Source organism: Mytilus galloprovincialis, chromosome 9 (genome assembly GCF_965363235.1).
Source record: "Mytilus galloprovincialis chromosome 9, xbMytGall1.hap1.1, whole genome shotgun sequence".
In the NCBI taxonomy this organism is placed as follows: Eukaryota; Metazoa; Mollusca; class Bivalvia; order Mytilida; family Mytilidae; genus Mytilus; species Mytilus galloprovincialis.
This window is the reverse complement of record NC_134846.1, coordinates 7369088-7397083: the sequence shown is the minus strand read 5'-3', so window position 1 is coordinate 7397083 and position 27996 is coordinate 7369088. Positions and strand designations below refer to the sequence as shown.

Below are 27996 nucleotides of genomic sequence, written 5' to 3'. Positions count from 1 at the left end.
CAATTTCCTTTTTCACGAATTCTTATGAATTCTTCCTCACAGTTAGTATATATACATATTCAGCCGCATTTGTCTCAGGAACAAAGAAGGCTTCAGTAATGCATTGTCCCTTAATTTTTACAGAATAATTATAGAGGGAATATGATTAGTGAACAATAGCTCACATTACATTGATAAATGCTGAATGAATTCTGAGATGGAATTAATTCATTAGGTGTTAGGTTTTAAAGTCCAATATATGTAACTTTGTAAAATTCTGCAATTTCTTTAGTATTCAATATGTACATGATGTATGGATGTTTTTTTAATTTTTATAAGAAAGGAATATATCTAATGAAATTTTTCAAAACTTTTTTAATTAATGGATACTATATATTATATCATTTTTACAGAAATACTGCTGACTAAAATACTTATACATCGGAAACAACTGTTTGTTTGGAAAAACAAAGCAATAAAAGATATTTTAAACAGACGTTACCTTCTTCTGTCCTCTGATAGAGCCAAATATCATTTAGATTTGGCTTATCTATTTTTGGAAATGTCTCAAGACCCAGAAAAAGATTTATTTGGTAGTGAACTTTGTCTAGTTGATCCCTGTCGAATAGTAACCTGTCCTCAACCACTATTGTACAGTAATGTCAGATATAACATGAGAAGTATCAACGAAGTATGGATGCAGCTTTTAAATTCAGGTAAATAAACTCATCAAAGATATCAAGCTAAAATGTTACTTCTGAAAAGCGTTTCGTTTTTGCATTCAAAACATGAAGAAAAAAACAGTACGTAGTTGAAGAGTATGGAAAAAACGTAATTCGTTAAGGTTATTACTATAATACTTAAAGCTTCTGAAAATTAGGAAGTCCAAAATGAAATTCATATTCTACAAGTGGCAATATTCACTATTGCCGTTACATATGTAAAACTCAGATCGACGTCTGGTCTCTAATCGACGTCCATTCCTCAATCGTCCAAATCTGACGTCACAATAAAATAACATTCCAAATCGACGGTCAATTTTATGCTTATCTCATCGACGTCCATGTTTTGGCTTCTCTAATCGACGTCCAATTATTAGATTCTTTAATCAACGTCCGTTTTGGACACAGAATACACAATTGACCAGAATTGATAGTAGCTGAAATCTTTAGACCTTTGAACATATTATGTGTGACAAATATGATCTATTAAGATAAATGTGGTTATCTTTGTCGTTAGGTTGTTTTCTCCTTGAAATACATTTCCATGGATGTCATATATTGACATGAATAGGAATAACACAATACTCAGATTCGATTAACTTTTTGTCAAGATAAACTTTTAGAAATATGCATGATACCTACAATGACCTATTTCGGGTTGAAAAAAAATCTACCAGTATATGGAAATTATGTATAATGTTTAAACCATACAAACATGTACATGTATAAGTGTAAGCAATTATGTCCAGTACTTTATATTAATTAATGATATATATTGAACATTGATTAAAGACGACTACAACCAATCGGACGTAGTTTTGTTAATACATCCCGTCACATTGGACGTCAATTAGAGTATCATAAAATTGAGAATGTGACGTCAGATTTGGACGTCAGTTTGAGAAACGGACGTCAATTAGAATCCGGACGGCGATATAAGTCTAACATATATATCGACAAGAAGAAAAATCTGAAATTCATCAACTAGACTGCAACCAAACAATATATAAAGTTTAACCCAAAAAGTAATTTGTGGTAATAAACCATGTTAAAGAATATACAATATACAAGTTATAATAAACAGATCAATTTATAACATAATTTTGAAATGCGTGAAAATTCATGCATACTGAAGCATGCACGTAGTTAAAATGCACATAATGACGTAAGCGCATGTATAGTTTGATTGATTTGAGATTAACGCTATTCAGTCAGTCTAAAGTGTTATTTGGGCGTTGGTAACAATTTTTCCTTCTATTCGATGTATTAACGGTGAATTAATAACTCTACACACATTAAAGTAGACATATGCAAAATATTATCAATTTTAACTGACAAGAGTAATGAAACATCATTTTTTCCTAGTTTTTTTATTTTATTTGTTTAATAAAATTGAGAATGGAAATGGGGAATGTGTCAAAGAGACAACAACCCGACCATAGAGCAGATATCGACCTAGGTTTGAACAATTGAATAGAAAACTAATCATGCACATCCATGTGGTAATCTCTATAAAAGAGGGCGAAAATAAACTGACAAAGCCATGGCTAAAAAAGAAAAAACAACAGACAAATAATAGTACTCAAGACACAAAATAGAAAACTAAAAACTAAACAAAACGAACCCAACCAAAAACGGGGGGTGATATAAGGTGCTCCAGAAGGGTTATGTAGATGTTATTTGCCATCATTTTCAATTATTGTTTTCATACCTACAGGAGACATCTCATTGTTGAAAGAATATGTGTTTTGCAATTTTGAGTATTTGTTAGCACTGACGCATTCATCTTCAGTGGATTTTCTTCTTGAGATACTACAAATTACAATGAAGCAAGTGCTCGATGCAGAAATTTCCATAGTTCACCAAGCCGTTTCTACGTCTAGAAAAATATTGCTGAAATATCCAAATCAGTTAGCCAATGAACTGATAAGTCGATTGAGAAAATTGAAAGGTAAATGACTTATTTGCATGGTAAAAACTGTTTATCTATTTTACATTACTTTTAAAGCATGTTATTATGGAGTATTAATAGAACGACAATATTGACACCAACAATTTTTTTAAAAACAATATACATTGCAGTACATACATTTATCCAAGTATCAGTTAGTTTTGAGGAATCAACACTAACAGATGATCAAATTTTATAGAAATCCATCAAAAAGCTACAAATCAATGAAAAAAAAATCTATTAGTGGAACTACATGATCAAACACGTTTTTAAGAAGTTTCGAATACCAGATACAAGAAATCGTGGAAGCAAACATATTTTGCAAACCAATAGCTTGAAGCTGTCTTTATTATTGATCTACGAAATATGCCGGACAATTATAACAGGTATGCTGCAGGGCATGTTTAGTTTAACTGACCATGATTATGCGTCATTCTGTAGTCTTCATTGTATTGTTATTCGAATATCTGATTCTTCCAAATTCTAACCATGTATTTGGATTTTGATAATAAATCATATTAGGAAAATATCCATTTTCAATGTATGAAGTTCTTTGATCACGTTCATGCTGTGTAATATAAGAAACTATGCTGTGTCGAATATATAATCAGATGCCACATTCAGACCTGCATGGAGCTTTAATGCTGTGTCTATATTTTCACCAAATATTAATGGTTCGATTTCTATGGTTGTAACAAGATGTGCCTGAGGGGCATTTTATTCATTTGGTCATGTTTTGTCTGTTTATTTAACATTTGATGTTCGCCGTGGTGTTTTCTCTATTTGTTTGAAGCTCACATCTCACGAGCCTTATGGCACATTTCTGTATCAACTTATTCATACCATTCTTATCTTTAATTGTAGATTTATATACGCACCATTTAGATTCTCTCGTTACTCAATGTATGAGGTGGTGTGATAGTAACACGGTACCACTCATGGTTCCACTGACCTCCTGGTTACACTTACAAAGGATACAATTAGCTGCCTCTGTGGATGGGTTAGATGGAATCAAAAATTTTACTGTCTTACCAAACAATCAAAGTATATTGTGCTCGTTAGGGTTGGTAAACATAGTTCTATACCACATTCCAACTAAGAGAATCTTAAGAACATTTTCAGGTAAGCATACTAGCGTGCATTCGTATACAGCTTTATTTTTAGTTTCTGTAGTATTAGTTAAACAACTATGGCCTATATGAAATCATTTAACAATCATCTTTATACAGGAGTTAAAGGTTACTTCTTTTATGCCATGGCGAAAAAAAAGGCTGATAAAAATGAGTTTTGAAATTAAAAATTCATAAGAACATTATTATTGACAAATAAAATCTTTCTCTTGCCATTTACATATAGATGCGTTGTCCACTGCTAAACCAACGAAAGCAGTACTTGTTGTTGTATTAATTGTTCTGAAATATGTTTCTGTATTAGTACAAGAGTCTCTGTTCTGTGTCATATTAATATGTTTGAACACCTTGAATATATTTTGACCGTATGTTGATTTAAAAGAGATGTTATTTTTATTGAAACAGTAGCATTACAACGATTTCATTTTTCTTTCAACTATTAACATCAATATTTGATGTTTATTTCACACGTAAATTTATATGCAAAACCCGAACGATGACATGAAACCAAATAACCTCTCTTCCTGTGGATAAGATAATACTAGTATAAGCTTTAACATATAAAATATATTAGTTTTCTTTTACTATATTATCAACTTAAGACACACACAGTCGCATTCATAATTATCCAAATATACTTTTCCTAACTGATTTCATCTTTAAAGATATGATAGGTAGGTGATTTGATTTCTCGTTTATATAAATAGAATACTGTTTAAATTCAAGAAAATATTTATATCTAATGTATGCTTCTTTTCATAGGACACAAAGGACCTGTAAACTGCATTGAGCTGACTTACAATGGTCAATGTTTTATAACCGGCTCGGATGATAAGTGCATTCGTATATGGAATCTCAGCGAAGGACTATGCACACATATAATTAAGTAAGAGTATCAAATAAATATATGAAGGGTAGGGTGGATGGATAGGCGGCCAGTTGATCTTAGTAGCTCATATGCATTGAATATTAATCCTGTCAAGTCTGATGATGTGAGTTTGAACCGTGCTCGTAGAAATTTTATCAATACGACCTCAACTGCAAATTATTGCCATCTTTCCTGTCGAAAGTTGGAGGTTCTGTTGGGGTTATTTTACTGACACTTATGATATATCTACGATCCGATTAAGTGGTGGTAAACAAACAATAAATAGTGAAATAAATCAATTAAATGATTATATCTCATTTTTCTAATTTCTCCTAATGTTTCAAGTAAAAGTTTGTTGTGCCTATGTTGTGTTTTGTAAACTGTTGGATGTTACTTTTTGTTTTTTATCTTCTTTCTCTTTACTTTACAATTTTCTTATTATGATTATTTTAAAAGTTTTTTTAAGTTTTAGATAATGCTACTACAACTGTTAATTTGTGTATACAACGATTCGTTTAATTAATAAAGAAGTTATATATTGTTCATATTAAACCTGTTATAGAGAGCATCACGGACCTGTTACATGTTTGACGCTGTCACAAAATGATGATCATGTGATGTCTGGATCATATGACGGTAACGTCTTAATATGTGAGGTGTCAAGTGGGAAGAAAATACATGTATTACAAGGTCATAAGAAAGCAGTAACCTGTCTAAAGCTGATTGATGCATCAAAGCTACTTTTGAGTGGTAAGAAATAATACTAACATTATCGACTTTAAAACCGTTATAAAAAAAGATATATTAAGGAATAAACAGTTCAGATATATTTTAAGAAATAAGGTACAGACCATTAATTAGCCCTATTGCAAAGATAGGGTTATCTTAATTGTAAAACATTTACTTTAAAACGTTTTTACAAAAAACAAATATTGGAAGCAAGTTGTGTTGTTGTTTACACCTGATATTGATATTAAGCAAGCAATTAAATTTATTTTAACAATTTCAGGTTCCAAAGATCGTACCATTATTATGTGGTGTATGGTTGATATGATACAATTAAATACTTTCCGTGATTACATTAACAATCCAATTCTGTCCATAGATGTGTCGAGTGATAGTATTTTCTTATTGGTTGGTATGTTATCCATTTTAAACCACTACAAACCTAATTGAGATTTAAATAACACGTATATTTATATATACTAAAATAATGTCTTCCCAAAATGTTATAACAATTAGACAAACTACTGTTTTTCTACCTGATGAACAGTTGGCCTTAATCATATTATGTACAACGTTTTGAAATTTTTGGTTTCCAATGCTTTTTTATCATGTTTATGCATTTGATTTTTAATGAGTTCATCAACACTAGAAAGTCCAAGTCAGTGTTAAGTTATTATTCACATGCATTTAATTTTAAAATATGTGTAAAATGAATATTTGTAATACATTAATAAAGTTGTGAATGAAAATACCTCAGTATGGTTGATACTATTACGGGTGTCCTTTAAATAAAATAGCATTGAAATGATAAATATATGTCGTACTTTTTCTTTTTCTTTTATTATTTTAGCTTGTGAGGATAGTACATTAAATGTGATATCATTTGCAACAGGGTCCTGGATACATCAACTAAAGGGTCACAATGGATGGGTAAGTGATTTCTTTATCATACCCCGCTTATAAATTAGGAACGCATATTCTCCCGTTTGTTTGGATTTAATAGCTCATCAATAATACAAGGCTTATATGTGGTATCTGAGAAGCATGTTTCGTCTACATTAGACACGACAGTGACGCTCAAATCATTCAAGCAAAATTTCTCGCATGTAGTTGTTGTCACATCAACTTTAAGCGTAAGCTTTGTGTTATTAGGAGGGCAACTTTTTAATATTTATGCCAAACAAGAATTCTGACAAAAGCTTTTGTGGGTTTCGTTTGTGTCTTTAGAACACATATTCTTGTCCAGGTTATTATAACAAGTAACATGTCAACAGTTTTAATGAATCAGCGTTTGTTGTTAAATAAAAACGTGTTTTCAGGTAACACAAATCTTAATTTTGTTTTCAATTAATTATAAGGGGAAGTATTTAAATACTAATATCATAAATATGATATTTATCATTAATGAAAGTGAAAATCCTTCACTTGGTTTCATATATAGACAATAACGGTTTAGTGTCTATAAATATCAGCTGTATTTGTACTCGGCTCGAAACAGGTGTAGTTGCTCGCTAAACGCTCGCATACACCTTGTTTCCTACCCTCGTACAAATACAGCTGATTTTTAAAGACACTAAACAGTTATTGTCTTTATCCTGCAATTAATTCTGTATAATATTTGTGTTTTGAAAGACACAAAAACACATGTTTTGCATTTATTTTCAATTTGAAATCACTTGAGGCCCGTGTAGTAATACGATACAGTAATCACACATTCAGCTGAAGACGGGTTAGCAAAAAAAGAATCTCAAATGGTCAACAATAATACATTGCTCAAGGTGAATAATTATCAATTCTAACATAACAACTCATTAAAGGATGTTCGCTGCTCAGTTTCAAAATAAATAACTTTTCATAAAACTAGTATGTATTGTTTGGGAATAAATTAAGGAATATTTTTTTTTTTAAAATATAGGGGTCAATGTGCTTGTTTTCGAAATATTAGCCATTGGAGATTTAGGTGGGAAAATGTTCTCTCTTGATTTTTCATAGCTTTATCATTGACCAGTTAAAGTTCTCAAATACTATTAAATAATAAAAAAAAAAATATAAAACTTTTACAAATGACTTATAATTATACATGTAACAGATTTATAAAAAGAAAAATAGGGGTTCATGGGCATATTTTTTAAGGCATTCAAATGGATAAAACCAGAGGATTCCGAAAATCTGACAAAAACTCCAAAACATGACAAGCAGACATCCTTAAACAGTAAAAACAAATAACAAAACATTGTCCAATTTGAAACAGGAGTGTACGGGTTGTCCTACGCTTCAGACTCGACATTCACTAAACATGCATGCTGAAATTGACATGGTTATTTTTGTTACACAATCATACACATTCAAGTTTTGAAATTGTTAGTTGTCATCGTAGAAAGACTGCTGTTCATTTGTGTATGTTATCAGAAAATTGGTGTGATTCTTATTGCTCTAAAGAAATGTTTGAAAACAAACAGCACGTATAAAAGAAATCGTTAATTAATCGCAATTACTAGTAATACATCATTGGAATGCGACTACTGCAATACTCATTCTGAGGTCACGCAGGTTCATACAATACTCAGTCCGGCAGTGGGCGGAGCTTAAAGCGATATCTGTATAGTATACAGATACAGCATAGCGATATCTGTAGGGCTGTATCTGTATAGTAGAACACCCAATTGCAGGATAAAACTAGATAACCAAGTATAGCTATAAAATTATAAACCAGGTGAATCAATTAATATTTTGTTGTATAATTTGACTTCTCAGATTAATAAAGTACTTGTGTGTGAGGACTGTAATCACGTGATAGCAGTTTGTCAGGATGGATCTGTTTATGTTTACAATTTAAGGAACACAGAACTGCTTGAAACATTCAGAGGTACCTACAAACCAATTACAGATGTCCGAGTCTCATCCGATGAAACTTTGATATATTCATGTTCTGACGTAAGTGTAACTATGAAAGGGTGGTCAAGGTTTTTTTTCGTGCCACGTGTTTTGCCTTTTTTATTTCTCGAGCAGCCGTGAAACATGTTCGTTATTCCCAGTGTTTCGTGAAATCGTTTAAAAGATCAACGTGCAGATCTTTTTATTGATTGTTCATCATGAAATAGGATTTTATTTCTCGTTCTTCCGTGCAGATACCTCCTTTACGCCCCTCCTATAACCTTCTTCATATCAAATTATAGGATCATTTCAATCACGGTAATTTAACAGTGGCAATTTTCAAAGCAGAGCAAAGCAACTCATAAAGTCGTGGCAAAATTGTTATTCTTTATTCGGCTTTGTACGTACTGATGTATGCTTGTCTTCTTTATTGATGATAGGATAGTGCCATGTAAATATGCACTCCATTTTGCCCATATAAATATGTACTCCATTCTTACCATGTAAATATGCACTCCATTCTTACAAGTGGATAAATGGTTTATATACAAGAGACACACTATTAAGAAATGTGAGGAAGTAGACAACGTATCAAAGGACTACCCTTTTCATTGTTTTATATAAAAAGAAGATGTTTTAACAGTTTAAACATTACTGTTTAATTTATATTGATGATCTCTAAATGTCATTTGAATAAGTATAAAAAAACATTGACATTTTTGATCGAATAGGTTAAGAAAACAGGTATAAAGGATGCTTGCTATTTTCAAAAAAATATCACGTATGTTGAATACTATTTAAATCATTTTCTTATGGAGTTGTTTCATGACACAAAGAATCATACACCATCAATTATATTTTTAATTTCAGAACATGTTGAAAGTATGGAGCCTTCACAAGAAATACACGAACAATTCTAACGACATGAAGCATTCTAGTACTGTTACATGTGTTCATGCTTGGGATGGCACAGCTGCTACAGGTATAATTATGAGTGTCGTCAATCTCAAAATAGAATTGAGAAATATCAGTTCTGTATATAAAGAGTTGCCACCGCCAGCTGAAGATTTGACGGTTTCAATTGCAGTGTTATTGCCGATGCGGATCTGAGCGAGTGAAATAAATATTTGCGACAGTCAAATCCAAAATTGACGGTGGCATAAAGTAATACTGATATTTCTCTAATAATGCAATACTCTTAAAATGTTCGAAATTCAACATATTGAATGACCCATTTACGTCGACGATATTGCGCAACCTTTTTGAAACGACCTTCAACCGTTAAATTGATGACAGATAACAACGTTGACGTAACATGCCTAATTGCATTTAGATACCAATTAACATCAGATTTCTTGGTTAATGCAAATTTGAAGGTTATTTATACTTTATGTCTGAAATTGTCTGATTGACACATTTGATTTTCAGTGCTGTGTTTTTGTGGACTTTGTTACATTTTGTTTGTTTTTGTTCTGATTGAGATTGTGACACGGTGATGACTGCTGTATCCCTATTTTGATAATTTAACCTATTATGTCTGTTTTGATATGAGCGTCACTGATGAGTCTTATGTAGAAGAAACGCGCGTCTGACGTACAAAATTATAACCCTGGTACCTCTGATAGCTATTTTTCACACATCGTTGTGAAAATAATGTCATACAAATGAGAGGTTTAGTGCTATAAAACTAGTTCAATCCACAATTTTCTATATTTGCAAATGCCTGTACCAAGTCAGGAATATGATACATGTAGTTGTTGTCCATTCGTTTGATGTGTTTTATCATTTGATTTTGCCATATTATTAGGGACTTTCCGTTTGGAATTTTTCGGAGTTCAGTATTTTTGTGGTTTTCCTTTTTTCATTCTTTACTTTTGGGAATGACATTTTCTTTGTTTTTTTCGAATTCTAGTGTTTAAGGGCTCACAATATGTTTACAATACTAAAAGCGAATAATACACACGAGCCGAATATATCAGCTTTAAAAACCGGTTAATTCACCTTTTTTCGTTTAAACACCTATATAAACATACATTCTTGAAAGTATGGAGTATTTTTGTGTTTTTACTTTTTCCTATCTCTTCGCGCTATTATAAGAAGAAAACAAAACACTTAATAATATGAAAAAAAATACTTTGAAATACAATATAAATTCTGTACTTCGAAAATGTTTGTAAATGCATGTTAAACAAAAATCATTGAGTTATAACGTATATTTACAGGTTCAGAAAATGGAGTGATAAAAGTTTGGAACATGGAACAGGTTGTGCTGAGAGACAGTTATTATAAACACACAAGCAGCATAACATGTCTCCAGGTATCTTATGACAGCAGTTTTATAGTATCCGGATCTAGAGATAAAACAATATGCGTATACGATATGAGAATGCAAACAGTTATCACGTTTTATCAGGTAAGGATTTCAAGTTTGCCTGAACACGATATTGCATTGGATGATTTGTCATGTTCTTTTACATCCTTGGCCTTCAGCTTAGTGTGTTCCTGAAAAAGGTTAATTTTAAAAGCTTTTTGGATGTATTAAATTTATTAAGTGTTGTTTTTATTTTTATCAAGAGACTAGCTTGTCTTTTTAATTCCCATACTGACCTATGTTTTGCTTTCCATTTGTTTATGCAATATTTGCTAATGAATTCTAATATTAAAACAAAAAGACAAATAATCAATTTAAGTACCGGTCTTTGTAAAAATCATGCAGAAGGTGATTCATGGCATGTCACAGAAGTAATTTTTTTTGCCCTATATCATAAGAACTTTGGTAGATGGTCAAAATTCTGTCTTTATTTTCCCTGTATTATGCCCGTTGCCATGGTAACCATCAAATCAACATTTTGCCTGAATATGTGAAAAAAGACCCTTTTTGAAAATATAAAATAAGGGAATTTAAAGTCCCATAGAAATAAAGTTAATCAATACAAAGGATATGTATATTTACTGTATTGACGAACAAAACCCCAAACTATATAAAAACGTTAAAATTTTGAATTTACTAAATAGTTTGTTTCCATAGCAACCATTTAAAAATGTGTTAAAATTCGAAAATGAAAAATTTCAAAAACTTTAAAATTTTAAATCTGTTTATCTCCCAAGACCAACAATACCATGACATGTCACTGACAAATTTTGAAAGACCACATTCTATATATTCAGAAAATAAAAAGAAAGTCGTGTGGTTTTTTTTTCTTTAAAAAAAAAATTTAGTCAAAAATTGTCAATTTTCACCAAAATTCAGATTAACAATCAGATGAATAATCAAAAATTTTGAACTTAAAAAGCTAAAACATTCCATTTATATGTGCAATTCTGACACACATTTGTTAATTTTAAAGGAGAATATATGATAAATGAAGATATACTTGTACAAAATGAAAATTCATCACTCTGGGTATGGTGCACCCCCCTTTTTTTTCGATTTTTTTTTTTTTTCAAAATTATAAAATTTGTTGAAAGAAATGTGGTATCTCATTGTGTTTACTTGTGAACTAAGTATTTTAAGAATTTAAGCATAACACAACTTCTAAAGTTGAGGGCAGCATAAGTACCCCCTCCCTTCAATCTTATATGTAAGATTTCTCAGAAGTTTAAAAAAAAATGGTAATACGCATAACCCGTTGTCGTGTCTAAGACTGATGCTGTCAGTGAAAAAGAATAAAGTTGAATCCAAAACTTAATTACTAGTAAGTCTATGTATAAAGATAAGAGGATGTGTTGTAATTGTCAATGCGACAATTAACTCTCAACCAGAGAGAGCAAAGACATAGAAATAAACAACCACAGATCACCGTATATCCTTCAACAATGAGCATAACATGATTATCTATAAAACAAATCTTACTGAACATTTAAAAAAAAATAGCTTAGGATACTTTCTCTTTCAAAATGGCTATAAAGAAGTTACCGTAACAATTTAATGCAACTCATTGTTGGTTTTTGAAACAGATTGATGCTTTAAAAACTTTAACCCTAGACTAAGATCTGCTAAACAAGAAGACTCACCCTGAAATGTCTGGTTGGTTTTATTTATAACTGAATTACTTTTGAAACTCTGTAAGTGTTATGTAAAGATTTTAATACAAGTATCATATTAACTTAACATTATCAATGTTCAAAGAAAATGAGGTCAGGGTAAGATGAACTATGTCAGACAGACGAAAAAAAGAGAACGGAAACGGAAAATTCAGCATTTTTTCCATTTTTAAAGGGGTATAACTTATTGACAGTACCTGTTACACCAATAACATTCTAACTGTTTTGAATTTTATGGAAATAAGCATTGTGTATAAGTTTCAAAACATTTGGTTGTGGCAAACTTAAGTTAGAGAACGGAAACAAAAAAGACAGTATTTTTTTTTCCATTTCTATAAGGGTATAACTCTGGAACGGACGTACTTACAGACAAGGGTACAACTTAATGCCCCCTTTGCTACAGTGGGGGCATACAAATTCTACATGTTCTATCTGAGGAAATATATACCAACGATCTACATTAATTGTGCAAGAATTTGTCAATGTTTCTATTGTATATGGTGGAAAAGGACAGCTTGTCTATTATTTTTTTTAAAACTAACTAAATTATTATTTGTATACCGCAGAATAATCGCGTTTTTTTTATGGTTCTCAAAAATATTATCCTTGTGGCCCTGAGGAAAATTTGCTGGTCCGAACTATTGTATACTGTTATGATTCTCAAACCTTTATGACAACCATGTGCAATGGCCATTCTTGAATTTTGCCTAATTTAATCAATTGTTATATTTACATATTTTTATGCCCCCGCAGTGGCGGAGGGGGCATTAAGGTTAACCCTTGTCCGTCCGTCAGTATGTCCCAACGTTGGTTTCTGTTCTCTATCTTTAGTTTGCCTCAACCAAATGTTATGAAACCTAATCACATTGCTTATTACCATAAAACAAGACTAAGTTTGGTGGTGTCACTTAAACCGTCCAAGAGTTATGTCCTTTACAAATAGAAATATTGCTGAATTTCCGTTTCTGTTCTCTAACTTTAGTTTGTCTTTACCAGATGTTATTAAAATTATACACAATGCTTAAAACCACCAAATGCAGATCAACTTTGAATTTTGCTGGTGTAACTTTCACTGTTCTATGCAATGCCTCTTTATAGAGGGAAAAAGTTGCTGAATTTTTTGTTTTGTATTTCTTTCTTTAGTTTGCCTCAACCAAATGTTACGAAACTTTTACACAATTCTTATCACCATAAAAGTTAGTACACAATTGGTAAGTGTCTTCAGTCATGTCCGTTTATGACTTTTATGATATGGAAGCGGGAGCATCATCTGTGTCCAATGGACACATTCCGCATTTATTTCAAATCTTTTAGATAAGTTAGATTATTATATATTAGAATAAAAAGAAAGGTTCTGTAGTTCTTCTTCAATTTCAATTTTAGCACAGTTAAATCGACAGTGACAAATAAGTGTTTGCATAAAGGTTTCGATACATGTCGATTTACATGGGAGGTAAATAGTAACAGCCATTATGTGTACATAATCTGACTCTGTGCAATAGTATACTAGTCCACAAAAGAAACGATGCAAGGCAATGTATTTTCCATAGATAATGAAATTGGAAACACTGTACCAAGATTAAAACTATCCCATTTGTCTAATCTTTACAGAGTGTTATTATCTTATCAACACCACTGATTTAAGACAAAAAAAATATTTTATTTCTTTATTTTTGTTATATCAAAAATAGTATTTTTATAAATAAACCAGATGCTCCGCAGGGCGCAGCTTTATACGACCGCAGAGGTATTGCACAATACTTAACATAATAATTTTGGACCCCGATTTGGACCAACTTGAAAACTGGGCCCATAATCAAAAATCTATGACCATGTTTAGATTCAGCATATCAAAGAACCCCAAGAATTCTTTTTTTGTTAAAATCAAGCTAATTTTAATTTTGGACCCTTTTGATCTTAATGTAGACCAATTTGAAAACAGGACCAAAAATTAAGAATCTGAATACACGGTTAGATTTGGCATATCAAAGAACCCCAATAATTATTTTTTTGATGAAATCAAACAAAGTTTAATTTTGGCCCCTTTTGGCCCCTAATTCGTTGGGACCAAAACTCCCAAAATCAATCCAAACCTTTCTTTTGTGGTTATAAACCTTGTGTTAAAATTTCATAGATTTCTAATAACTTATGCTTAAGTTATTATGCAAAAACCAAGAAAAATGCTTATTTGGGACCTGTTTTTGGCCCCTAATTCCTAAACTGTTGGGACTAAAACTCCCAAAATCAATCCCAACCTTCCTGTTGTGGTCATAGAGACCTTATGTTAAAATTTTATAGATTTCTTTTTACTTATACTAAAGTTATTGTGCGAAAACCAAGAAAAATGCTTATTTGGGCCCTTTTTTGCCCCTAATTCCTAAACTGTTGGGACCAAAACACCAAGAATCAATGTCAACCTTTCTTTTATGGTCATAAACCATGTGTTTAAATTTCATAGATTTCAATTTACTTTTACTAAAGTTAGAGTGCGAAAACCAAATGTCTTCGGACGACGACGACGCCAACGTGATACCAATATGCGACCAAAAAATTTTCAATTAATAAAAATCGAAATTAGAACTTAATTTTTTTCGTTTAAACATGGTCTGCTTAAAATTTTGATTGCCATCCGTCCTTGTGTCCATCTGGCTGTCCTTGCAGCGCTCGCACATGTACAAATTATGTCAGATTTTTAAGAAACTAATACTTTAGGTTATTATAAGCAATATCTCGAACAAGTTAGATATTGGTGGTCAATCGACTTTAATAAAAACATTTATAACCCTTGAAAATAATAAATTTATGGAAAATAGCCCCTTTAACGCTCCCACAGGTACAATTCTTGCCAGATTTTTAATAAAACTTATACACTAGATTAATATCAACAATATCTCGGATGAGTTCTATAATCATGGACAATTGACTTTTTTAAAAGAGTTATGACCCTTAAAAATATTAAAATTTATGGAAAGTTGCCTTGTTAGCGCTCTCGATGGTACAAATTTTTTATTTTTTATTTTCAGTTTATTTCTGATAGAACGGACGTAGTTTTTTTAGGTCACCGTTTCAAAGGAACTGTGAATTTTGCCATCACTTTGCTTCCGTTGTCGTCTGTCCGGTGTAAAATATTTGAAACATTTCCACTGAAACTACTTAACCAATTCCAGTAAAACTTATAAACTGAATGATCCTTAGGATATCTAGAATTAAGTTTGTGTTCTATTTTCTATTTTGTAAAAAAACATGGCCACCATGGGTAAAATAAGAACATAGGGGTAAAATGCAGTGTGCAGCTCATATCTCAAACACTAAAGCCTTTTAAGAGCAAATTTTCAGATGAATCTAACAACCCATTGTTGGGTTGCTGCCACTTAATTGTTAATTGTACGGAAATTTTGCAGTTTTGGTTATTATCTTGAATATTATTAATGACAAAGATAAACTGTAAACAGCACAACTTTCAGCAAAGTAGGATCTACAAATAAGTTTATATGACCAGAATTGTCAATTGAATCCGTATGGAGTTATAGCCCTTTAAAGAAATTTTTCACAATTTGTTCATCTAGTTTGCTTCCTTTAAAAAAAAATCTTCTTTTGATATTGAATATGCTTAATCAATTTCAGTCCAACTTGGGAGTTATAATCTTGTATAAATTTAGTTTTTTATTTCCTTGTACTTCAAGAAACTTAGCCACTATGGCTAAAATGGAACATAGGGGTAAAATTCATTTTTTGCTTTTGAAGAAAAAACGACAGATACAAAGAACATTTAAATGGAATTGTTAAGCCACTCATTGATATATATTGAAGGGACAAATAATCATTGATGCAAGATTTAACCAAAAATTACAGGTGATCGATTCAGGTTCTTTAGAGTCAATTTTAAAGACCATGAAATAGAATCTAAAGATTTTAAATTTCTGTTTGGGTTGTTCTCTCTTTGACACATTCCCCATTTCTAAAAAAAAATCTAATATATAAAAATGGTGTAGGGGGTTCTATTATTGCCCTCACCCTTTGAAGAAATTTCATGTTTTAATGCTCAAAATGTTCACAATTGAATTCCATCTTTTAAATTTATTAATGATTTTTTGAATTTTGAAAAAAAAAGGGGGGGGGGGCACCATGCCCAGAAAGAAAAAATGTCCTTCTCTACAAAAATATCTCTATCAATCATATTTTCTCATTTATAATTACCAAATTTGTGTCAGGAATGCACGCATAAATGGAATGTTTTAGCTTTTTAAGTTCAAAATGTTTCAGTATTCATCTGTTTGGTAATCTGAATTTTGGTGAAAATTGACAATTTTTGACTAAAATTATTTTTTTAAAGAAAAAAAAAACACACGACTTTCTTTTTATTTTCTGAATATATAGAATGTGGTCTTTCAAAATTTGTCAATGACATGTCATGGTATTGTTGGTCTTGGGAGATAAACAGATTTAAAATTTTAAAGTTTTTGAAATTTTTCATTTTCGAATTTTAACACGTTTTTAAATGGTTGCTATGGAAACAAACTATTTAGTAAATTCAAAATTTTAACGTTTTTGTATAGTTTGGGGTTGTGTTTGTCAATACTGTAAATATACATATTGTTTGTATTGATTAACTTTATTTCTATGGTTCTTTAAAATCCATTATATTTCAATTTTCAAAGGCTACTTATGGACGTATTTAGGCAAAATTTTGTAAGGATGGTTTCCATGGCAACCAAAGTTGAAAAGAAAAAATTAATACAGAAAACTTATTTTCATACCATACCTTCATCATAAACAAAATATAAAGACATTTGAAGAGGGGTCATTAATCGCCCATCAACAGGAACCTGCATGATTCTTACAAAGACCGGTACTTAAAATAATTAGAATAGTTTGTAGTTGTTTCGTGATTTTTTTTCTAAATAGCTTTTCTCTGTTAAATTACGTTAAAAGCTTCATTAAAAATATTGAATTATAAGAAATGATAGTTGCCAATTGGATTACTTTGTTATTTTTGGGGCGTAAATAACACGATTTCTGAAAAACAAACATTACAAAAAAAGGATTGAACGAATAAAGTAGGACTTCCAAATTGTTTCATTACAATATCTATATCTATCAACGAAATAGTTGATACATGTACATGACTGTCTATCCCAAATTCATGTATTTGGTTTTGATGTTATATTTGTTATTCTCGTGGGATTTTGTCTGTTGCTTGGTCCGTTTCTGTGTGTGTTACATTGTAGTGTTGTGTCGTTGTTCTCCTCTTATATTTAATGCGTTTCCCTCAGTTTTAGTTTGTTACCCCGATTTTGTTTTTTGTCCATGGATTTACGAGTTTGAACATCGGTATACTACTGTTGCCTTTATTTATAACGTTACATGTTCTAATATATAATTATTTTTCAATTGCTGTATGAACATGGTGAAATTTTGTAAAATTGCTTTTCAAAAGGCACAAAATATCACAAAATTTGACGTGTATTTCACTGAAAATCAAATTTAATTCACAATTAGTAAATGTGTTTATTCAAAACCTTAAAAAATAAATCTCCGTTCAGGGAGTTATTGCAAACTTTCCATTGATAAGAGCACACACACACACACACAAACACGCTCAATCAATAAACTAGACGTTGTAAATGTTTCTAAATGTACCATAATATTGGACACTTTAAAGTCCTTTCTGTGTTTTAATCTACAGGAACACAAGGCACCAATACAAGCATTATGCATTTTTACTGACGACTCACAAGTGATATCTATAGACTGTAACAGTATTGTATACATATGGAAACCTCACACTGCTCAAACCTTAAGGAGTTATACAAATATCAACGCAAGACTTTTCTTATTGTCCAGTCATGGCAGTCACCTTGTAACCACTGGAGGAGATCAAAGGTAGATAACAAATAAACGAATAAATTATTTAAGTTAGAAAACAAATAACTAACAAATATATACACGCTTACTATGCGGTAATATGAGCTTTGCTAATTATTTAAGACAGTATGGAGACCGATAGTTGTCAATTAATGTGTCATTTGGTTTCTTTTTGAGTGTTCTCTCATTGCAATCATACCACATATTATCATATATATTTACTTATAAATTTGGTCCAAACAATTTGATGTGGTGGTAAAAGTTAGATAAGTTATTCTTCTGTCACCACTTGTAGATATCGTACGTAAATTTTCAACAAAACTAAATAATCATTCATGAAAGAGTTATCAAATTGTTATATCATGAAGTCAAAGTTAGGTGAGATATAATAGTTGTACTAATTGATATCCTAATAATGTTAGTAAATATTGACATATGATTGTTATTTAACATACAGCGATGGTTTTTGTGAATGAATTGTTTCACATCTAGTCTAGTCATTTTTGGGCCCTTTAAAGCTTGCTGTTCGGTTTTAGTTATGACTCCGTGTTGAAGGCCGTATTTTGTCCTTTAAAGGTTTACTTTTAAAAACGTTGTGATTTGAATGGAGAGTTGTCTCGTTGACACTCATAATCAATCTTATTTCTTTTCCATACTTTGTATATAGTATCCAAAACACGTTACGCTTGTTGCAGAATCTTAATAAATCATGCGTTGTGTTTTCTATACGTTTAATCGTCGTGATAGCTAATGCATATAATATAACGTCACACAGTATATCGTTATGGTAACAACGTTACCATAGCGTAATGTTTGTGCTTCGCGTATTTTCCGACATTCTGGGGGCCGACAAAAGTGAAATATGTAACGAAAATTTAAAAAAAAATGTAAATTCACAATATAGATAAATAAATTTAAAATAATGTCCATCTCAAATAAAATAATCTAGTTCCTTAACCTTGACTGAACACAATTACAGTTTATCTTTTAGTCCATTCATGGATGTTTCTTCTGGCACACACGGTAACTTCACTAAGCGGTTAATTTCTTTACGCGTTATAAGTATCTGTCCTGTATCTATGTGGCTTGTTGACTCCAACAGTTGAGGGTGTGTTTGTTCGGGTGGTCTAGGTAGCAAGTAACTTCCTTAGAGTGTTTCCTCAAATTGGTTCATGTACGATCTGCTTTGTATGAGCCATTGCGATGTGTTTTCTGGTCTTTTTTTGGCAACGGTCATAACTGAAGGTATAGCATCTGGATGGTCATGTTTCCAAGGCAACCCTTCTGTGGAATTGCCTTTCTCGTTATCAATAGTTGTGTTCTTGTCTGCAATGACGTTTACAAGAACTGTGGACGGCTGATTGATGTTTCTATTGATCGGTCCTGATAATAGATATCCGATCGTTGACTGAATAGCGGTGGGTCCGTTTCCTATAATTACTTCGTCCTCGATAATGTCCAAATAGCGGTCGGCGCCTATGAGTAAGTTGATTTCAAAACGTTCTGTACTTTGCACAGAATGTGCAAGTTTAAGTTCTCTTAAGTGTGGCAAGCTCCTTGTAGTCTGGGAAATATTGTTCTTAATTGGGACGACAGTTTCCGGAACAATAAGTGTGTTAATATGCACCTTTTCTCCTGTGTCGGTCTGTAGTTGTATTGTTGCAGTGTCTAAGTTACGAACTTTCTGAGATAAATCTCCGAACGCAGACAGTTGAATGCTGACATTTTCTGTTGGTTTAATTTCTAGTTTATCAGCCAAATTCTGAGTTATGAAAGAACGCTGTGCTCCCTCGTTAAATAACATGTTACATTCTACTTCTTGGTTGTTATATGTAACTGGTGCAGTTGCTGTTTTCAGGAGAATGTCGTGACTATGTTGTGATGAATACATTACTCTAGTCTCGTTTGGTGTTTCAAATTCGTTTATTGCTGACTGTTGTATTGTAGGCTCCGGTGTCGTACCTGGAATTACCTCTTTACCTTTACATATGCTTGTATGATGCATTCCGTCACATTTTTTGCATCGTTTTGTAGACTTACATGTGGCCACTCGGTGTGACCCTAAACAGTTAAAGCATAACTGTTTCTGTTTTACAATATGATTTCTAGCGTTTGCGTCTGTAACTTCAGAGCACTCCGTCGGATGGTGCTCACCTGAACAGAAAATACATGTACGTGTATTTTTCTTCTTATGTGTGTCTGTGAATTTGCTCTTGTATGAATGTGAATACGTACCCATAAAAAATGCAGAGCGTAAAATCTGTCCGATTCCATGACTCCCTGTCCTGCCTCAAGTATTTCAATCTCGTTATTTATAGATCTGCGTAGATTATCTTATATCAAATTATCTCTCCCGTGTTCTCGTGCAATATTCTTTCTTATGTCAATTGGTAACTTGTCCAATACTACAGGTACCAAAAGCGATCCATACATCTCTGGTGTTTGACCAAGTGACTCTAATCCTCGCACATATGATTCAAGTTTGTCTCCGTAAGACCTCAAGCTAAATGCATCATTTGTCGGTGTGGGTAAGTTCATGAGTGCTTTCATGTAAGCATTATCAGTTTGCTAGGTTGTCCGAACCGCTCTCTGAGAAGGTTGACTGCGGTTTCGTAGTTACCATTAGTCAAAGCGAATCCCTCTACTGTTTGCGCGGCGCTTCCCTCTAGCTGGGCTTTAAGATAGTTGAACTTTTGGATTGGCGTTAATGTGACGTTGTAGTATATAGATGACTCGAAACAATCCCAAAATGTCTGCCACTTGAGAATATCTCAATTAAAATAGGGTACGTCTAACTTTGGAAGCCTATGGTAATTAGATCTTGAAGATATCGGTTCTGACGGGACTTGAAACATGACATTCTCTGACGGACGGGTATGCACTGCATGGGCGTGAATTGAATACTGTTGGTTCATAGAATCTATTGCACATGTGTTCATATCAACTCTAGCTTCGGGTGTGAAATTATATGCGTCTGGGTTAAGTCTGCTCGTTGAAGGACAAACATTATCATGCGAAATTATAGTCTTTGTTTCAAAGGACTTAATAAATTTCCGAATTCGTCTAATTTTGCAATCAAGTTCGTACAGATACCCATCTGAGTCCTGCTCCAGATATTCCTCTGATGTTTGTTCCAAAAGTCTGTTATTCAGGTCAATCAATGTTTTCTGTTTCTGCGTGACGGCATCATCAAGGGCTTTCACTTCGACAACTTCTGTGTCTGTTTTTGACTTTAACTCGTCGAATTTCACCAGTAGCTTCGTGACGGCTCCTTTGTATCCAGCACGAACTGACTTCAGCTTTGAATCCATATATATCCAAAGGTTACGGCACCATTAAATGTTGAAGAATCTTAATAAATCATGCGTTGTGTTTTCTATACGTTTAATCGTCGTGATAGCTAATGCATATAATATAACGTCACACAGTATAGCGTTCTGGTAACAACGTTACCATAGCGTAATGTTTGTACATCGCGTATTTTCCGACAACGCTACTTCTTAGTAGTACTTATATTTCAAAAATGCATATCCAAATATGTACTCGTATGGAGTGCGCCAGAAAAATCAATCGCCTTTCTTTTAATAGTCCTGTAAGAAATGCTTTAATCAGATTTAAGAATTCTGAGTATCTTATAACTTTAATAATTGAAATGTTTATTATAACAAACTAAAATATAAAGTAATAAAAACCTTTACAGTGTGAAGGTTGTAGCGTTGGAAGATGAGTCAATAGTTGCATACATTAACCATGCTGAACATGTTACTTGTCTTGCCTGTTCCGTTGATGATAAGTATATGGTAACAGGGTCAGCCGACAAAACTCTCAAAATATGGGAAATGTTTAATGGAAAACTCATTCAGGTATGTTCAATCCTATGTTATTCTGCAATGGAAATGTTTACTGGTTACTGGTACAGATAGGCTTCTTATATTGTCATAGACTTTCAAAAAATAATTTCAGAATTAATTTGGTTTTACAGTTATAGGACACGCCCCTCTAAAATGATTTGTATTTACACACCTACAGTTTTTCTCATATTGTCATCTGCTGTAATATATAAGCTTTTTTTGCTTTTGAATCAAAACGAGTTGCGTCCATCTTTTGTATAATTCAGCAACTACAATATTGCGCTAAAAGTTCACAATTGTATGTATGTGAAAAAATCGACATGATATTGCGAATCATGTTATAACTTACATTATCATATTTTAATAGATGTCTTTATTGTGATGAGTGTAGATGTATATGTTAATTATCACATAATCTTAAAATTCAATCAAACTGAGATTCAATATGTTTTTAATGTCTCGTTATTGAGTATCACAAACAGAACATTCACTTTCATTGGTATATATTAAACTAATAGAAACTAATAGAAACACTTCAATCTATAGTTGATATGCTGAAAAATTGAAAATATACAAGCACCCTACTTATGATTACTATGAGATCTATAAGAATTAGTTTAAACAAACAACCTATGCAAGGTTTAAATGATATTGAAGTATCTGTTATATATGTAAACAACTTGTTCTTCTAACCAAACAAGTAACTCTTGTTGCAGGTTTAGCCCCTAACAGACCTAATTGTGTTCACCAGAGAACTGTTTACCTTTGAGTTTGTTATACATGTGATAAGCCATTGATAAAACAATTCTAATTATTTGTTTTAATTCCATTCCTAGTTTAAGCGATTCATTAACATTACTTATACATATGTGTACAATTACAGGTTTTAGTCGAGCACACTGTTATCGTTTGTACTGTTGCCATTGGTGATGATAACGAACATGTTGTTTCCGGTTGCAAGAATGGACAACTAACTGCATGGTGCGTCCACACTGGGGTCGTTAAATATCAACTTATCGGCCATACCAATGGTATCACAGTTGTCAAATTGACAAATAAAGGAAAATTGATTATTTCAGGTTAGGATGAATTGAAAAACAATAAGTGTTGGGAATGGGCAGAAATTTCTGATACAGTAGTTTCAGGAATAGATAACTTAGCTGTATCTGGAAAAACTTTTATGTTTGATCCTCATTGCTCTTCAACTTCGTACTTTATTGGTTTTTTAACATTTTCGATCGTCACTGATGAGTCTTTTGTAAACGAAACGTTCGTCTGGCGTAAATAAAATATTTCAATTCTGGTATCTATGATGAGTTTATTTACAAGTTTATGTTCAAATATCAGATACCAGATGCATCTATAGGGCAATCGTCTCCTGTTATGTATGCATCACCATCCATGCCACAGACTAAACATCACAATCTGAAATAGAACAGATCGGTAAAATAACAGATCAAACGACTATACTGTAATCTAAAGATGTAGTATTGCGAATGATATGTAGCTAGCATGTTGAGACACATCAAATTGGTCATGGTAAAACTTATGTACTGTCGACAGTCACATTTACCATGTTTACATTTACTGAAAGTTAACTTGAATTTGTATGACATACCTTAAACAGTTATATTGGCAAAATAAATTAGATAAAACAAATTTCGATTGTTGATTTTTGACAAACACTGTTGTATTAGACAAAGAAAAAAGTAAAGTAGTATTATCTGTATTATTATACTTAATTAAAGTAACCAATTGTGAAATAGAAAAGATGTTTCAACTTGTGTTTTAAAAAAAATGATAAGTGGGTTTTTTTTCTCGCGGCTGACTACTCGCAGGAAAACAAGTGTTTGAGTACATTATTTACAATCTTCTATCCTTTCCGGAGCACCTTATATGATGTTCGTTTATTGTGTTTCAGCCTCTATGGACAGCACAATCAGATTGTGGAGTTTACAATATGGACAACAGATAACTATGATTGATATGCACTGCCCAGTTATCAACTTCTCAATGTCTGAAGACGCCTCCCGAATGGTAGTACAGTTAGAGAAGAACAAATACTCGCCATTACTTTGTCTACATAATAGTCCTTCAGTGGAAGGTAATCCACCATGGGATCCAGGTAAGAAAGAATGTATTTATAGACAAAACGAACGATTTGACTCATTTTCAACTTGGCAGAAAAGGAAAACATGTATAGGCATATACATTTATTCTAGTTTTGTCTTTTAAGATTGTGGTATAATACTAGATTGCAAGAATGTTGTGGATGCATGTAAACTTCGAATATAAATGTTCAACGAATTTCAAATTTTCTATTCATATATTTAGACTTTGGAAATATCTCGCTTTTAAATGTCCACGAAAATACACTTTTTTTCAATCCTTATTGGTACCCTCGAAAAATAAATGAATCCATAATTTTGTATTGTTCCAACTTGTTTATAATAATTTATTTATGATTTTCTTATTCTTATAGTTTTTTAATTGCAAATGATATTTTTTTTCATATAAAAAGAAAAATAATAGAAATACAGAACTTGAAGGAAAATTCAAAACGAAAATTGGCAAAATCCAAGCTCAAACACTCCAAACGATTGGGTAATAACTATGAAGCAACTGCTCTCTATGTTACAATAACAAAACTGTGAACAATATGTAAGTTTGTCTTGTGATTATTTATTATATGACTATGTATCTCTATTGAAATACAGGAATACTTTTTCCAACCACTAATTTTGATGATATTGAAATTATTTTCGTTTCAACACGCTTCTGACTATTGCTGGTTGCCTCTCTTTGTATATCTTTTTTGACTGTTTTGTTCCCCGAAAATGAATGTTTTCTAAATATTATTCCGTATTCCAGAAATAACAAAAGTATTACCTATCAATGTTAAGACCAGACAGCATCGACTTGCATTAGAATATCCTGTACAACGACTTCCTGCAAGGAAAAGAATCGACTCTGTGTCCAGTGTACCAGAAATTGTTAAGGTAAGCTCTTATGTATTTATAAAAAGTGCTAATATTCAAATTGTATAGCATTTTGTTATTTTAATCTTTGCAGTGAGGGAATCAAATTGGTCGAAAAAAACAGGGGGTCCTGGATTATTTAAGCTCAAAATATTACTTTTAAACAGGTATGTAAAAGGGACCATTTTTTATGAAGTAATAGGGAAAATAGAGGTGTTGACATATTTTTATCGGAATATCAAGAAAACTGTCTGCGAAAACTGTACACCGATAAAGAAAAAAATATTTTGCATTAAAACCCAAAATTTGGAGGGGAAATGGTGAAATTGGGTGAAATGTCATTTTGAGCCTTTTGCAGATACACATGATAACGATAATATTTTTTAATTGACAAAAATACCATTATTTAACGTTTTCATTCAATCAAAATATTAAAAACATAATAGTGAATTTACGACACAAACTTTTCGTGTGCATGGTAATTCATGCATGAAATTATGCGCAGTCGAATAGTCCCAATCCCCCTTAAGTAATTTCAGGTAATTAGCGATAATACCAGCATGTTACAATCTTTTTGTAGTTTTTGCGGAAATGTATCAAATTTAAATTTATTGCTTATCCATTTCACGGCTGTTTTATTGTCTGTTTATATTACTGACTTCAGCATAAGGACGGTAACTTCATACATGACTTGTGTTGTTAATGTCTTGCACATTATCACTTAAATCTCACTCAATATACTGTACTGTAAACCTAATCTAAAACTGTCTTAGTATTACTATGCTATCCAGTTAGCAAACATGAGAGGGGGTTTAGGGGTGGTTAAAAGTGGATATCTAATTTGTGAAATCAACCACTCCTACATTTTTCAACACAGATCTCACAGAAGTCTACTTATGTTGAAGTTGTGCACCTTCTGTTATAAAAATTAATCGACAATTTCTTTTTAATTCTTTAGACTTGGGAATATTATACAAAAAAAATACAAAATATAAAGGGGGATCTATCCATGAGAAAAAATCAATAAATACACAAAAATCATAAAATTTAAAAAGTTACAGCTCTTTTGTTGCTGTTCGTCATCTCAAGTCACAGCGAGACCATCAACACAGAGCAAATAAACACCTAACTGCAAGTTTAATACGGACCATAATCACCGGTTTTAGCGGACTTATTTGCAAAATGATTTTGAGAGACTTTAAATCTGTTAACAAACAAATTAAAGATACTAGACAGAAGCACATATTCAAAACAAAGTAGTCCCTTTTTTATATGTATTTGAAGTAAAAAATGAAATTTTAAGGACCAGTAATAACACATTTTGACTGACACTTTTAAACTGTACAAAAATAATCATATGAAAATGGTTTCTAAAATTCTCCTATATGAAGTACCTTGATTTGTGTATCCAGAGTCCAGGTAACCAGTACGGTCTGGTGTGTCTATAAGATAATATAAAGGTGTACTGATTTCACCATTAATAAATGTTTGGAAAGGAACGGGATAAAAAATACCCGCGTCTTAATGAAAGTTTTGTACACAAACTTGCCTAAAATTGAGAGTATGATGTGGCACATATAAGAGGAATTAGTTTAAGAACACACACACTATAGCTTTAAAAGAAAACAAAAAAAGAGTACAACTCCATCACTGAGAAAATTTCTACGGCCGCCACACAGCAATAAGACACACCCGCTTGTTTTTTTCATCAAAAAGTTATGATAGCGGGGACTTGTTTTGTGTTATGAACATCTAGTGCAATGTTCAACCCTGATCCCTGAAAATTCACAAAAATATCGAAAAATATGTTGAATTTGTGCACCTACTTTCATTGAATTGTTGGAGGAATTTTAGCGTTTTTATATTTGAAATATTCAAATATGAAGTATGTAGCGCTCTCCATTTAATGTGTTTAAATTAGAAGAATTAATTTCTGAATACGGACAGGTTAATATAATAGATCAAAATTATTAATATTTTCACTTCAGGTGTCACCAATGAGAGCTCCGCAAAGCAAAAAGAAAGGAAGACGTAAACCGGGCAAAAGTAAACATTATCAATTACTCACCAGAAAAGCTGTTGACAACTCGAATCATAAATTATCATCGGTGTGCTCGATTTTATGATAGCAACTTTTATTGATTATGTTTGCTACATATCATAAAAGAAATGAACGCAATGATATAGCACCAATTAAAGTCACCTGAAAGCAGTTTGCAAGGAGGATTTTGAGCTTTAGAAGCGTTTTAACTGCTTTCAAATTATTATCCTATATGGTATCGAATATAAATATAACAGCAATATCAGATGTTATAAAGCTGTTACACTACGTGGTTAATTATAAATTCAAGATAGTCTGTTAAATTGTTTGCAAGACAAATTATGTCTCCCGAATTTGTTTTTGTTATCGGATTCTCACATTTATTTTAGGCAAATCGTTAAAACAAAAATGTGTATTGCTAATCATGAAAAAAACGGAATACTGTCTTAACCATTACCGTCTTGTACGAAAAAAATTGCCAACACGTTATTTTTATTTGGTTTTGTAAGATTATGAAAACAAGAGATTTATAGGCATGCGCTGATATGAGAATTAACTAAGACAATAACAATCAAAACCAAGGAGTAAACAAAGACTCACAAAACCAATGTCCTACATCAACAGTTATAAATAATAATTAAGAAACAACACGAACTCCACTAAAAGACTAAATCAACAGTTATAAGTGATAATTAAGAAACAAAACGAACTCAACTAAAAGACATATAGAAACTGCTCTACCATTCAATTAAGACTTAGATTTAGAACAGACATTTACATCCAATCATTTAGTTTTGCAAGACGAACAAGCTAGAAGTTGTTATTTATGTACAAAGTGGTTTAGGGGCTGATTCCCGCTATTGAATCAGACGAATTTCTCAAAAAGCACGTCCCAAGAGAAACATGACTGCCAATAAGTTCGAAGAATACCACTCAACAAATATTGTGGAAAAGCAAGTTAAGAATC

The 27996-nt window shown here is 32.0% G+C and overlaps 1 protein-coding gene across 1 annotated transcript in view; it reads left to right on the top strand.

Moving 5' to 3' along the window:
• The window catches only part of LOC143044340 (protein qui-1-like), a 43268-nt gene extending 15750 nt beyond the window's left edge, over window positions 1-27518 (top strand). The window contains exons 8-23 of the mRNA XM_076216290.1: window positions 393-695; window positions 2419-2652; window positions 3517-3774; window positions 4545-4668; window positions 5213-5400; window positions 5660-5788; window positions 6227-6306; window positions 8131-8310; window positions 9121-9232; window positions 10473-10663; window positions 17981-18177; window positions 21860-22022; window positions 22894-23089; window positions 23932-24135; window positions 24882-25009; window positions 26977-27518. Coding sequence (XP_076072405.1) covers window positions 393-695; window positions 2419-2652; window positions 3517-3774; window positions 4545-4668; window positions 5213-5400; window positions 5660-5788; window positions 6227-6306; window positions 8131-8310; window positions 9121-9232; window positions 10473-10663; window positions 17981-18177; window positions 21860-22022; window positions 22894-23089; window positions 23932-24135; window positions 24882-25009; window positions 26977-27114 — 2825 coding nt within the window. The 3' untranslated portion in view covers window positions 27115-27518. The remainder of the gene's footprint in view (window positions 1-392; window positions 696-2418; window positions 2653-3516; window positions 3775-4544; window positions 4669-5212; window positions 5401-5659; window positions 5789-6226; window positions 6307-8130; window positions 8311-9120; window positions 9233-10472; window positions 10664-17980; window positions 18178-21859; window positions 22023-22893; window positions 23090-23931; window positions 24136-24881; window positions 25010-26976) is intronic.
• Window positions 27519-27996: the final 478 nt, after the last annotated feature.